Source organism: Sinohyriopsis cumingii, chromosome 6 (assembly GCF_028554795.1).
Source record: "Sinohyriopsis cumingii isolate HCF-2022 chromosome 6, ASM2855479v2, whole genome shotgun sequence".
NCBI classification, from domain to species: Eukaryota; Metazoa; Mollusca; class Bivalvia; order Unionida; family Unionidae; genus Sinohyriopsis; species Sinohyriopsis cumingii.
This window is the reverse complement of record NC_142966.1, coordinates 139,983,420-139,996,202: the sequence shown is the minus strand read 5'-3', so window position 1 is coordinate 139,996,202 and position 12,783 is coordinate 139,983,420. Positions and strand designations below refer to the sequence as shown.

Here is a 12,783-nt window from a genome sequence, read left to right as displayed (position 1 = left end):
CATATACCAACAATTTTATTCAAATCCACTAAGCAGTTTAAAAGATATGGTTCAACAATTGAAAAGATTCGCGTCAAGAATATATACAAAAGTCGTCACGATGGATATAGTTGTGACGTCATTTTGTCTTTTATTCGAACTTCACTGGTGTACCGATGCAATGCTGAAATAACGTTTATTTTGGAACTGATGAAAACAAACTTTATAGTAAACACTAACGATATTTCTCATAATGCAGATATACAAGGAACGGCTTCATTGTGCTGTCAATTAAGCTACGAATTTTGAGAACCTGTCCCTTTTACAACGGCAAAATATCTATTGCAGATTCGTAATATTGAACTTAGATTCAAAATTAAGAATATATACCAACACATCGTATTATTTTCACCCGACAACTTGCTACCTAACCGGAATCCAATTAAGAAACTTCACTATAGGACTATTACTGTTTTCGCAGATGAAGAGCTTGTGAATACTAACACAGCATTATCCTATCCATCGGGACATTACTCAATTACGGAAAAGAATGCGAGAAATTATCTCTTACCAGAGGTTTAAGAATAAAACACTTTAGTAAATAGCAAACATTATACAAGTTATCTTGCAGCTTTTTAAACATTCCACTTTCTTTCTTCCGACATTTACCACAAGTCAGAAATATCAATTCAATTAATGAGAGTTTTCATTATGTATGTTTCGATCTTAAAGACATAATGTGTGTGCTTAAATATGTTGCATTGTTGTAGATAAAACTGTCATTTCAGAAGCATTAACTTTAATGCATCAAGTATGTGTCCCAAATGGAAACTGATTTGAGCTTGCCACTCTATTATTGAGAACCAGACATACGGTTATCATCAACACTGACAACCAGACACATATCATAAGCAAAAGGTTGTGTGGTTGTACACAAAAGACTCATTTTCATGGTAATGTCAGTTGTGTGAAGAGAAAAAAGAGATTCAAACGCAGAACTTTGTGGAAAAAAGAAAATATGGTTTCATATAACGTTAGGTAACATGCACAATATACCCTCTGTTACACACAAGACAGATAGTTTTCAAATGATTATAACAATATACCTGTCAGTGAAAACTTTACAAACTTAACAACTACAGAATAATTTTCTTTATTAAGCCAAGTTTGACAGGTCACATTCACCGTTTTCATATGTACCAATTATAATGATTACCACTCAAGAATTCAAACACCACACAGATGTATTTTCAATTAGAATTAGCTATGCAGATACAAATAATAATCTAAATTTCATATAAATTGATATCCTATCGAAGAGAGAGAGAGAGAGAGAGAGAGAGAGTGAAAATGTAAAAAGGAGCTTTCGGTATTGCAAAAAAAAAAAAAAAAAAAATCCTAGAATTAATAACACAGGTCCTAATAATATACGTTCTGTATAACTTTAGTGGTAATCCAAAATAAATCCAACGCTGAAAGTATTGATGTGCCTGTGGTAGCCTTTGTCGTGGTGATGTGCTAACAGTCTTTTGTTGTATCGCAAAAATACAAACTTAGAGTGTATCCTAATTTGAATTTCACTAGAATTCCTAGTTAATGTCTCTTTCCAAGCCTATAATTTTAGATGATGAGCACTTTGCATTTCCAGTGATTCAAAAATTTAAATAAATAAATTCCAGCCTAAAATGAAATACTGGACACAAAATGATTCTGCCACAAGATCTTAGAGGTTGAATGAATACCTTCTACAAAAACAAGATTATATAATTCCCTACTTGACTTCAGATCACAACATCATTTTTAATTTAAAAAAATTAAACTACTACCTAATGGAAAAATTAATTCTGGTAAGTTCCAAATGTTTACAAGATAAAGTTTTAGCTATAATTAGAATGTCTATTACTAAAATTATAATAAATAACAGAGTAAACGCAATGTCCTTGACTCAGTGCAAGAGAATAATCCTAATAGTTAACCATAGTGAAAATAATAGTTATGTAATAGTTGTTTCCAAAACATTTTTTTTTAAAAAGTCAATGATTCATGTCAAATAGAAAATGATCTTGATGTCGAACATGGTCAAGTCCAAAATTAAATTATTCATATCATTTAATGAAATAGAAAACAAATTTTAAAAACTAACAAATAATGCAAATTAAATATACATAACAATAGCAACTGATATTCTTTCCAAACTTTTAGCACAGAATCTTACGTTGTTGCAACCGATGTTGCCTTTGTATCCGTGACAAGAACCCTTGTCATATAGGGAAAAATACTTCAGGTTTGTAAAAATAGATTACTATAGTTTCATTGCAATAGGTCAACTGATGTAGGAGATATAACAGTATTGATTCTGCCACCGTCATCGCCCACAGAAAAGTGATATGTACATCTCGCCATTCACAGTCAAGACAAAACACACACAAATATAGACAGACAGACATGCACACGTATAATGTGGGAACATTTTGATGAACTTATCTTTGCAAGTGGTTATAAAGTCTGACTTATTGGGAGCAATATAACACGTTCGTTGTTTCTGCACTGCTTCAGGTTACTCATTTGACAAATGTAACACTTACAATGAATAGGCTTGCAAAGTTTATATAACAAAACTGATTAAGGGCGGAATATAAAGAAACTGCAGTGTTTTAAAATGTTTATCAAAAGCACAATGATTACATGGATCTTCTTCGCGAGTTTGAAGTGAAGAAGAGAACTGTATCTCCCGAACTAGACCAAAACGTCACTGTGAAGATCCCAATGACATTGCATGAAGTTTTCCAAGATGACCATGGACGGACTTTCTGAGAAGTTGTGGCTGAGCGCAAAGACTTGCAGGGAAAACTCGTATTTGCCGGAGACAATATGCGTGTGGAACAAGGACTCATGAAGTCCTTCTTCCAAAACACATGTGACGCAATCGTGGGTCATCTAAAGAATTTATTAACTCAACCGGAACTCACTGGCGTATTAACAATATTAATGGTCGGTGGTTTCTCTGAGTCTCCAATGTTACGTCGCAAGATACAAGCAAATTTCTCACAGATAAGAGTCGTCATTCCAAATGAGGCCGGACTCGCTGTCCTGAAAGGGGCTGTCATTTGTGGCCACCAGCCGAAGATCATTTCTTCAAGAGTCAGGAAACATACATATGGTATCAAAATGATACGAAATGCAACACCTGATGATCCACCTGAGAAGGTTTACTTAGACACTAATGACAAAATAGTGTGTAGAGATATTTTTAGCAAGCACGTGGACATAGGGCAAGAACTCTCAGTTGGCTCCAAGGCAGGCGGGGAGACTTACAAGCCTAGTAAGGAAGAACAATATTACGTGAGGATAGTGGTTTACAGATCGAAAAAGATAAACCCCAAATTCATTGATGAGGATGGTTGTACACTTTTCGGCAAAATAAATGTCGATCCTGCTGAACAATGCTGTTCAAAGGGGAGAGTTTTTGTCAGATTGATTTTTGGAGGTACAGAATTAGAAGTGGAGGAAACGAAAGAAAAAACGGGAAACGTTACCAAGGCCTTCTTCGATTTTCTGGAATGAGGAATGGGACGAGATCATATATGTCACTAAAGTTATCTGCTGCTTCATCGATTATTTTCCTGTTTAAGTTTAAAGATAATTCCTTTGTACGGGAAATTCAAAAATTTTTGCTTGCATTGTTTAAAAATATAGGTGTGGATTGTAGCAGCTTACCATATGACTCAGATTAAATACAGTATTCGAAACAAAAATATGGTGCACAATAACAACAGGTGTTTGAGTATACTTTTACCGCAAAAGGTTGCCACGAAGTGCCAGTGCCAGATCCATATTTTGTTTTCTTCCTTTAGGACTGTATACGTTTGTTGACACGGCTTGAAATAACCAACATTTTCTATTTGGGACTAAACATATAAAATGAAATTGACATGTGGTGTTGGGATTGATTAAATCCACTACTCTGTAAGTATAGTGTACAACATTACTTGTTGAATAAATTGTCGTTCTCCTTATCCACACCAGGATCAACACCAACATTTTCTAGCTTTTTTCTTCTTCAAATTTGGAAATATCATCGCAACACACACACATCCACACACACACACCTGGCATTTGCCCTTGAAACCAAAGAGATTCAAACTTAGGGTTGGGGCTCAAAATTGGGGAGTGTCGAGATACATATGAAATAGTATGATGTCCGAAATAGTACAGAACTGAACTTAACCAAATCTGTTACAGAAATTATAAATGTAATTCTACTTGAAGTTACTGATGCTCGACTCTAACTCAAACTGAGCGGTTGAGTTTCAACTACTTGGTCTTTGGGTTTAGGTTAATGAAACTTTGAATGAGTTTGAGTTGAACACATATCCATTTAGAGGAGTTACTGATGGTCTGTATTCCCTATTTCCAGTAAAGCAACAATTTTATTAGGCATTGTAGGACTAATATTACAGTTAACCTCCTTATTAGAATCTCCAAACATTGTGTTACCCTTGTCTGCCATTTTGTAACGGGCAAAGGGTGGCAGAGTGGTCTAAGGCACTCGCTTTTACAGATCACCCACATCTCATCTATGTGAGTTTGGATCCAAGTCTCTGCTCGACCAAAGTGGGTATGTGAGAAAGCTTTCTAGTCGCTTCCCGTTGATCAGTTGTTCTTTTACTAGTCGCTCCCCGTGGATCAGTAGTTCTACTCGGGTCTTCCCGGTTTCTTCCTCCATCGAATATACTGGCCACCATGTATAGCCTATCATGTGATGAAAAATAAACAAAGAACCTGGTTGGTTATACCTGCATCAGAAGTGAAACCGGGCATGCCTACAAAAAATACAGCAAGATACTTGATTTCACGTTTGTGTGAAGGGGATTTAAAGCACTCTGGATGGGCATCCGTTTCAAATGATCACATTTATATTTATCAATGGGGCTTGGATTGAGATTAATATCTAGCATTGAATCCCGTCAGTTAGGAGTTAAGGCACTTGATCCCCATCTTAAAAGCAGGCGTAATCGTTTACACAGTACAATAAGATCTAGATTTTGGCAACGTTGCTATTTTTAAATCTGGCAAAGAAAAGTAAATCTTTTAATGTATATTTACATTTTTTAATTAAGATTGGTTATGACAGGTTATGTATCGCTCTACTAACGCAGATTTGTTTTATGTTTGACGTCAGAGAATTACTTAGTTTTTAAAAGAATGTTACAAGTAATGATCATTACTCTTCTGTCTTTTTTATATACTACTTCCCCCTCTTAAATGAACTCGTAGTACAGTCTTCATATATGTGTTAAGGTATTAGAACAAGGACAACTACAGAACTTGTTTTTTCTATAAAATATCGAATTTACTTATCTGAGATGTATTATTTCGTTTTAGAGACTTTTGTGTCGAGTGACAAACTATCCGTTCAAATTAGTAGCAAGAATCCCCTCTTTCATTGAACCTTACGTTTGTTTGCATGTGTGTATTTGTGTGTCTAAGCTGGCCGGCTGGATATCCGTCGCCGTTTTACCCTTCTTATGTCGCTTATATCACAACCAGAGGAGACGAAGCAGGCAACATCAACTTTAAGATTTTGTGATAAGTTCTGGACACAAAGATACACCACTCTTTATGTTCAATTGAAATCTTAGCATAAAATTACTTTATGCCTAAGGGTTATTTCGCGGATATACTATATATTTCTGTGTCGGCTACAATGGGGCAACGTCTGTGGCATTAACTTAAAGATACTTTCTTAAGTATGTGTAGAAACATCAGCTGCGGTACTCAAGTAAAGCTTAATTATAGTATTCTTATACAGGTAACAGTTGTATACTGATAGGCAAACGTTGTATATCACGCCTGCCATAGCAAGAAGTGGCATCATCTAAAACAATTTTTTTTAAAGCAAAACCTTAAGATCTATCACTACTTTCTGCCAAAGGTATTGTCACACAGATACGAAAATTTTTCCTACTATTGTATCTACAGTGTCCTATTAAAGGGAAAGCTAACAGTAAATGTCAGAGCTGCTAGCAGTTTAAATTCAACAAACCACTTCCATTTCTATTCTGAACTATTTTAATTAAAAATATATCTCTATATAGTCTACAAATAGCAGAGCAATGAATTTGGAGGAAAATAATTTTTTAATGTGTGAAGGCACATTCAAAACATGTGTATATGTGTAAAGTACAAGGAACGATACTTTGTAAATTCTTTCAAACAAAAAAATACCCAAACATTCTAGGCTATATTATTCAAAAAGTCGACAAGATACGAAACACCGCTTAAACTTCCTGTTTGTTCTTGATGTTTTCTTAAATCTAAAGAATATATACCATAGAAGGTCACAGAGTTATATCAGAAACTTTTGTGTTTATTAACCTTTCTCATAAAAAGATGAAATAGCCGTTTCGCAAATTTATATGTTTATTATTCTGTTCTGTTCCTTCCCATTTATTTCGTTGTTTCATGAAAGAAATACTTTCTTTATCATACCTTTCATGTTAAAGTATTTGTGTTTTTAGTAGTTATCGCTAAGAAAAATCTGTACATACGCGTTATTGGCCAGAAAACGTCAATCCAGTGAAATGACGGCAAATGGATCTGCAAAGGTTCATTGGGTGCATGTTTTCATAACTGGTTTATCTTCCGAATAATGAAGTAAAATAACCAACGAAAGCAAAATAAAATCACATAGCCACCTCTGCACGCAAAATCCTCACATTTGTTTGTTTATGTAAAACTGATAATGAGTACAACGAGGGCTGCATCATTGCATGCAGACTATTTCTAGCTTTAAATTTGTATCTATTTTTCTTATTGTGCTCGGATTGTGCTCAGACACTACGTTCTCTTCATATTGCCTTTGATCTCTTATTTTCAATACTGTTCAAACACACACACATACACACACACATTTTATTCTTTTCTCCGGACGAGGAAACAATAATCTTTACCACATTCCAAAACGTCTATAGGAAAATAAACAATTGTTGGTTAAAGTCACACATGAATGTAAATGCTATCTTCACGAAAGTGAATACATATATCATAGTTTCTCTCATAAAATGATGTAACTGTTCATTTCGTTCATAAGATTTATCCAGGAACTCTGCAGTGTCAACGAATGTCATTGTGTGTATTTCCGATCATGGTTACCATTCCAATAAGCAAAAGTAAAAATATCCTTAGATGTGTCTGCTCAGTTAGATGTCCTTAAAATTTGAATAGGTTTCGAAGTGACTGAGGAACTCTGCAACGACATCGTGGCAGAACTTGAATTGTTCCTGGAAGCATACAAATAAAGTTATAATGCCTTTTATTTCATTTATTGTTTTTACAATAATTATTATTTTCGTCTTTCGTAAGCGATACATTTAATAATTAATTATACAACTGTGGCGAAGGTTTTGAACAAGGTATATGTAAAAATGACGAATTTATTGAACTACTGGAAAATGCTGAAGTGCGAGCAAAATAAAAAGAATAAAATTGCGTCAAAAACATATAAAACTTCATTCTTCCATTTTATTCAACGCATATTAAAACGTAATGTAATACTAGGTGTACATGTGATGCCTTACGTAGTTTGGTACGATCTGAGGCCTTCGTATTCGCATCTGTCTGATCACAGAGGATACAGCAACTTCGCTGTCGATTTTCAGTCGTTCAAGGATCGTTGACACGACACAAAACAATCCACTTCTTTCTGCTCCATTGCTTAACAGAAACACAGTACAAGAACAAATGTTATAATTCTTTCAAATTTCTCTTTTAAAATTTGTCTGCAAAATATAACTAATGTTAGGTAATATTAATTGTTACCTCTTTCAGAACATATAGCCACTTATAGCAATAGCTTGGCAGTTATGAAAGTTGAATATAGTACAAATCTGTGTATTCCTCGAGGACTGGTGGTCGTATATAATTCTTTGCGTGTAAACATATTACAACTATTTTGAGTGCCTCTGAAGACTCCGAACTTAAAACTATTTCCACACAATGCCAACGAAGGCAAAATAAAATTACGTGTTCCACATCAGCAGTAAATCAGCAATACATGAATAAGATGCAATGTTCCTTCGCAATAAGTCTGTCCATATAAGTCATAAAATTATGCCGTGATAAGGCGAAGTCGCCTTATAATGGAGTCAGCATCCGATAAATATAATCCAATAGTACCACTGCATTGGCTGCACTTTATGATTCCAGTGTTTTGAACACTATTTTAATTGATTGTATAAAACTCATTATCTACGATATGGCAAGAAATATTCGCTTCCATTTGGATCATGCAGTTGTTGATTAATATAAAATAAACAGAAAATCTTACATGAATGTTTAATAAATGTAAATTTATTCAACAACTTTAATTATTATTAGGCAATAAACTGCCCGCAATGAATGTTAACAATGTTATTTACGGAGTTTCTTTTCTTCAAAATTTCTTATGGAATTAACACAACTTTGGGATACTGATAATCAGAAAATTGCATAGGCTGCTTGTCAGTCGACAATGTTGCTGTGTGAACCTATTGTTATGCAACAGTGTGATAAATAACGTTATGACATTAAGTTAGCATTTAACAAATGTGAATGTAGTCTAATAAATGTATGTATAGTAATGCTTACAGACAATGTACTGCTGTGGGAGTAGACTTATTTTTCTGCTGCCAGTTTTCTATTGCCTCCAGAAATGTCAAAAATTGGGCACAGTTTGGAGGTGTGCTGTCACTTTGTTTCCAGAATGTACAAATAAATTGCTTGACTATTAACACTTCACCCTGCAAAATAATTTACTGATTTCAAAATACTAATTTTACTAGTTATTAATCATGATGATATATTACCCGTGTTAACCGTGATCTGGGACCAGAGACTGAGCTTTTGATTGCCTTGACAATAGTATTATTAGTACTAGTAGTATTAGTAGTATTAGTAGTAGTAGAATAATAATAATAATAATAATAATAATAATAATAATATCCAACAGAACGAGAATAATACATTTAGAACAAGGTACACAACACACACTAGTCACTGAATTATAGTCATTTGGTACCTTATCTCCTGGTGCAAAATCTGAAATGTGTCCATGACCTAATGTAAAACAATATTTTTCATAGTAGTGACGAAGTCTAAAAATGTTATGTATCGTCTAAATCGACTTAATTGTGAAGATAAATTGATGATGCATTTACCAGTCCAAAAACAAACGTAGGTTTCCTCATACATACATACATATATATATATATATATATATATATATATATATATATATATATATATATATATATATATATATATATATATATATATATATACACATACATATTTAACATACACATATACATACTTACATAGAGACATATATCGACGCCCAAATGAGCATGCAATGGAAATGTTAGCATTAATACTGCACCTATAAGACTGAAGTATATATGAATAGTTATCAAATGTACATCACACACACATACATACATACATACATACATACATACATACATACATACATATACATACACGTACAGGTTACAGGTTTATAAAACCTACCGTGTGCAAATGGGTAAGCTTAAGTAATCGGTATTTATATATGTCCGTATGACCTGTGCATTCTACATCGACTTCAAATTGTCCATAGGTAGCGTGATCACCTGTCATTGGCCAATACATCCCCACCTGAAATACAGATACCTAGTAAAGTAACATAGATTCAAGAGACCATTTTCCTTGAGTGCATTGTACGGAAAATGTTAAAGAATGCGTGGAAATGCATAGAACCTCATAATGATGAAACTATTAATTTAGATAACCTAATTCAAAACCCTATTAATTCGTCAACCTTCGTGTCAGCTATCCAAGAGATACCTCTGAGTATTGCATTATTCAATGCCCAATCAATCGGACCACCAGAAAAGCGCAAAAAAATGCTTAATTTTATCAACGACCAGAATATTGACGTCTTTTTCCTGACAAAAACATGGCTAAAAGCATCAGGCGATGAGCCCAAGTGTGCGGATCTAACACCCACTGGTTACTCCGTCAAGTCTTTCCCCCGTAACTCTCGCGGAGGTGGAATTGCTGTAATCACAAAGAACTCCATGATCAAACGTCTTAACCACACCACAACATTCAATTTCGACCACACATCGTTTGAATTAGTCCAAACCACACTCACACTGGAGCAAAGGTCAATCCATTTTTTCCGCCTATACCGCCCTCCTCCTAGTAGAAAATACAAGCTGACTGAATCTCTCTTTTTGGAGCAGTTTCCGAATCTCCTGGAGTATGGAAGTCCTGTAAGTGGCAATCTGATTATTCTTGGAGATTTCAACTTTCACTTTGACTGTCCCGGAAACCCAAACACATCAAGACTCATAGAGTCGATTAATGTTTTCAGCCTCAGTAAGTCAATTAAGCAACCCACCCATAAACATGGTCACATTGTAGACTAGATTCTTCATAGACCTGATGATAACATTTTACGGTCCTCTCTGGTATCCCATGAACTTGCATCAGATCACCTCTGCATTATATGCCATCTTGACGTATCAGTCCCTAACCCTCCAACTTTATCTGCTACTAAGAGAAACCTCCGTATGATAAATAGAACCAAACTAATGCATGACATCCAAGCAAACCTAACAACTTGCTTCCTCCTACAGCAGAACAACTCGATAACTCCTTGCGTTCATTGCTCGACAAACATGCCCCAGCTACCAAGTGCAGAGTATCAATTCAAAAGTGTTCTCCATGGTATAGCAGTGTTAGGGACCAGCTTCGCACTTCTAAAAGAGACCACCGTAAAGCTGAGAGGCTTTGGCTTTCCACCAGACTCACTATTCATAAGCAAATCTATGAAGCCGCTAAGACGAATGTCACAAATATAGTCCATGCAGCGAAATCAGCCCAATACACTACTAAGATCATGGAATGTTCCAGCTGCAAAGAACTCTTCGAGATTACTAACAAGCTAATGTCAAAGAACAAATATACACCACTTCCAACTACCTTATCTCCAGTCGACCTTCCGGATATGTTTGAAATTTTCTTACGTGACAAAGTACGAACCATTAGAGATAAGCTTGACACCACAATTCAAACTGACTCGTCGTCACCATATAGATGGGATACAGAATTTGAGCGGCAACCATTAGCAGCATTTGAACCTGTCTCTATGGATTTCGTACGTACAATCCTGATGAAGAGTGCACCAAAGTCATGTGAACTTGATCCAACATCACTGCTGCTTGAGTGTTTAGATCCAGTATTGCAGTCACTAAATGATGTTAATAATATCTTTCTGAACCGGGGAATTCCCGTCATTTTTCAAAACTGACATTGTAAAGCCTCTGCTGAAGAAACCAACACTAGACCATAACGATTTAAAGAACTACTGCCCAGTTTTTAATATCCCATTCATATCAAAACTCTTAGAAAAGGTTGTTCTATCCCAGCTTGTATCTCATCTGAATTCCAACAGTGATTTTAGCAATGTACAATCTGCATATCGCCCTTGCCACAGTACTGAAAATACACTTTTAAAAGTAGTTAATGACATTATCTCTGCTTTGGATGCGGAACAATTACAGTCCTCACCATCCTTGATTTGTCTGCAGCATTTGACACAATAGACCATGATATATTACTTCACCATCTCCCGTATGTATTTGGCGTTCATGATACAGCCTTACTGTGGTTCGTGTCCTACGTGGTCAACAGGACACAACTTGTGTTTGCAAATGGAATACAATCCAGCCCAGTTGATCTATGTTGTGGTGTTCCACAGGGGTCTGTCTTGGACCTCTTCTCTTCATTTTATACACTCAGTCGCTCTCGCGTTTCATAGATCGTCATCCAGTGTCTCACCAATTGTACGCTGATGACACCCAAATATAGAAATCTAGCCACCCAACAGAAGTTGATGTTACCATACAAGGTGTAGAGAGGTGCATTTCTGATGTGAAATCATGTATGGCATGTAATAAGCTGCAGAGGAATGATGATAAAAACACAAAGACTTTTTCATTCACATCCTTTACCTCAAGCAACATATATCAGCAACACCAACATTAAATCCACACAATCAGTATGAAACCTAGGTGTTACTCTGGACAGTACTGTCACATTGCACCAACATGTCATGAACATATGCAAGGCTGCATATCTTGAGCTGAGACGCATCAGTTCTTTTCGCAAATATCTTTCAGTTGATGCCACTAAAACACTTGTGTGTCCATTAGTATTTTCAAGACTGGACTTTTGAAATTCAATTCTGTCTTGTTCATCTCAATATCTACTCCAAAATCTTAAAAAAACTTCAAAACACAGCTGCTCGGATCATACTTAGAGTACCACGATCAGAGCACACCTCCCTGCTGCTCTGTACCCTACACTGGCTATCCATTCGATCCAGAATCAAACACAAAATGTGTTCTCTGTGCTACGTTTCACTGTCGGACTCTAGTCCAACATACCTATCCGACCTCACCCATGTGTATACACCAGCAAGATACTTACGCTCCTCTTGTGAAAATCGTATACTCATTATTCCCACTATGAAAACAAAGTCATATGGACGCCGTTCTTTTGCATACCAGGGCCCAGCAACGTCGAATGAATTGTCCACTGAACTTAGTCACAAAGACACAGTGATTACATTCAACAGGGCTCTCAAAACTTACTTATTTCGACTGCAAGAACAAACTTAAAGACCTAATAATGTTTCCTACCTTACATATTCTCAGCATGCTTTTTATGTTTTCTCATTTCATGGTGTTTGCGCTTGTAATCATAATATTATATATG

General features: G+C 35.5%; 2 protein-coding genes across 2 annotated transcripts in view; one reads left to right on the top strand and one right to left on the bottom strand.

The window, feature by feature from the left end:
- Positions 1–2,967: 2,967 nt before the first annotated feature.
- LOC149798117 (heat shock 70 kDa protein 12A-like) lies at positions 2,968–3,543 on the top strand. Its single transcript, XM_089960844.1, has one exon. It carries the CDS (start codon positions 2,968–2,970, stop codon positions 3,541–3,543), a length of 576 nt encoding a protein of 191 aa, XP_089816970.1.
- A 2,504-nt stretch (positions 3,544–6,047) lies between these two features.
- LOC149798116 (uncharacterized) overlaps positions 6,048–12,783 on the bottom strand; it is a 131,297-nt gene continuing 124,561 nt past the window's right edge. The window contains exons 31-34 of the mRNA XM_089960843.1: positions 9,529–9,669; positions 8,608–8,759; positions 7,560–7,695; positions 6,048–7,262 (exon numbers count right to left, since the gene is read on the bottom strand). Coding sequence (XP_089816969.1) covers positions 7,182–7,262; positions 7,560–7,695; positions 8,608–8,759; positions 9,529–9,669 — 510 coding nt within the window. The 3' untranslated portion in view covers positions 6,048–7,181. The remainder of the gene's footprint in view (positions 7,263–7,559; positions 7,696–8,607; positions 8,760–9,528; positions 9,670–12,783) is intronic.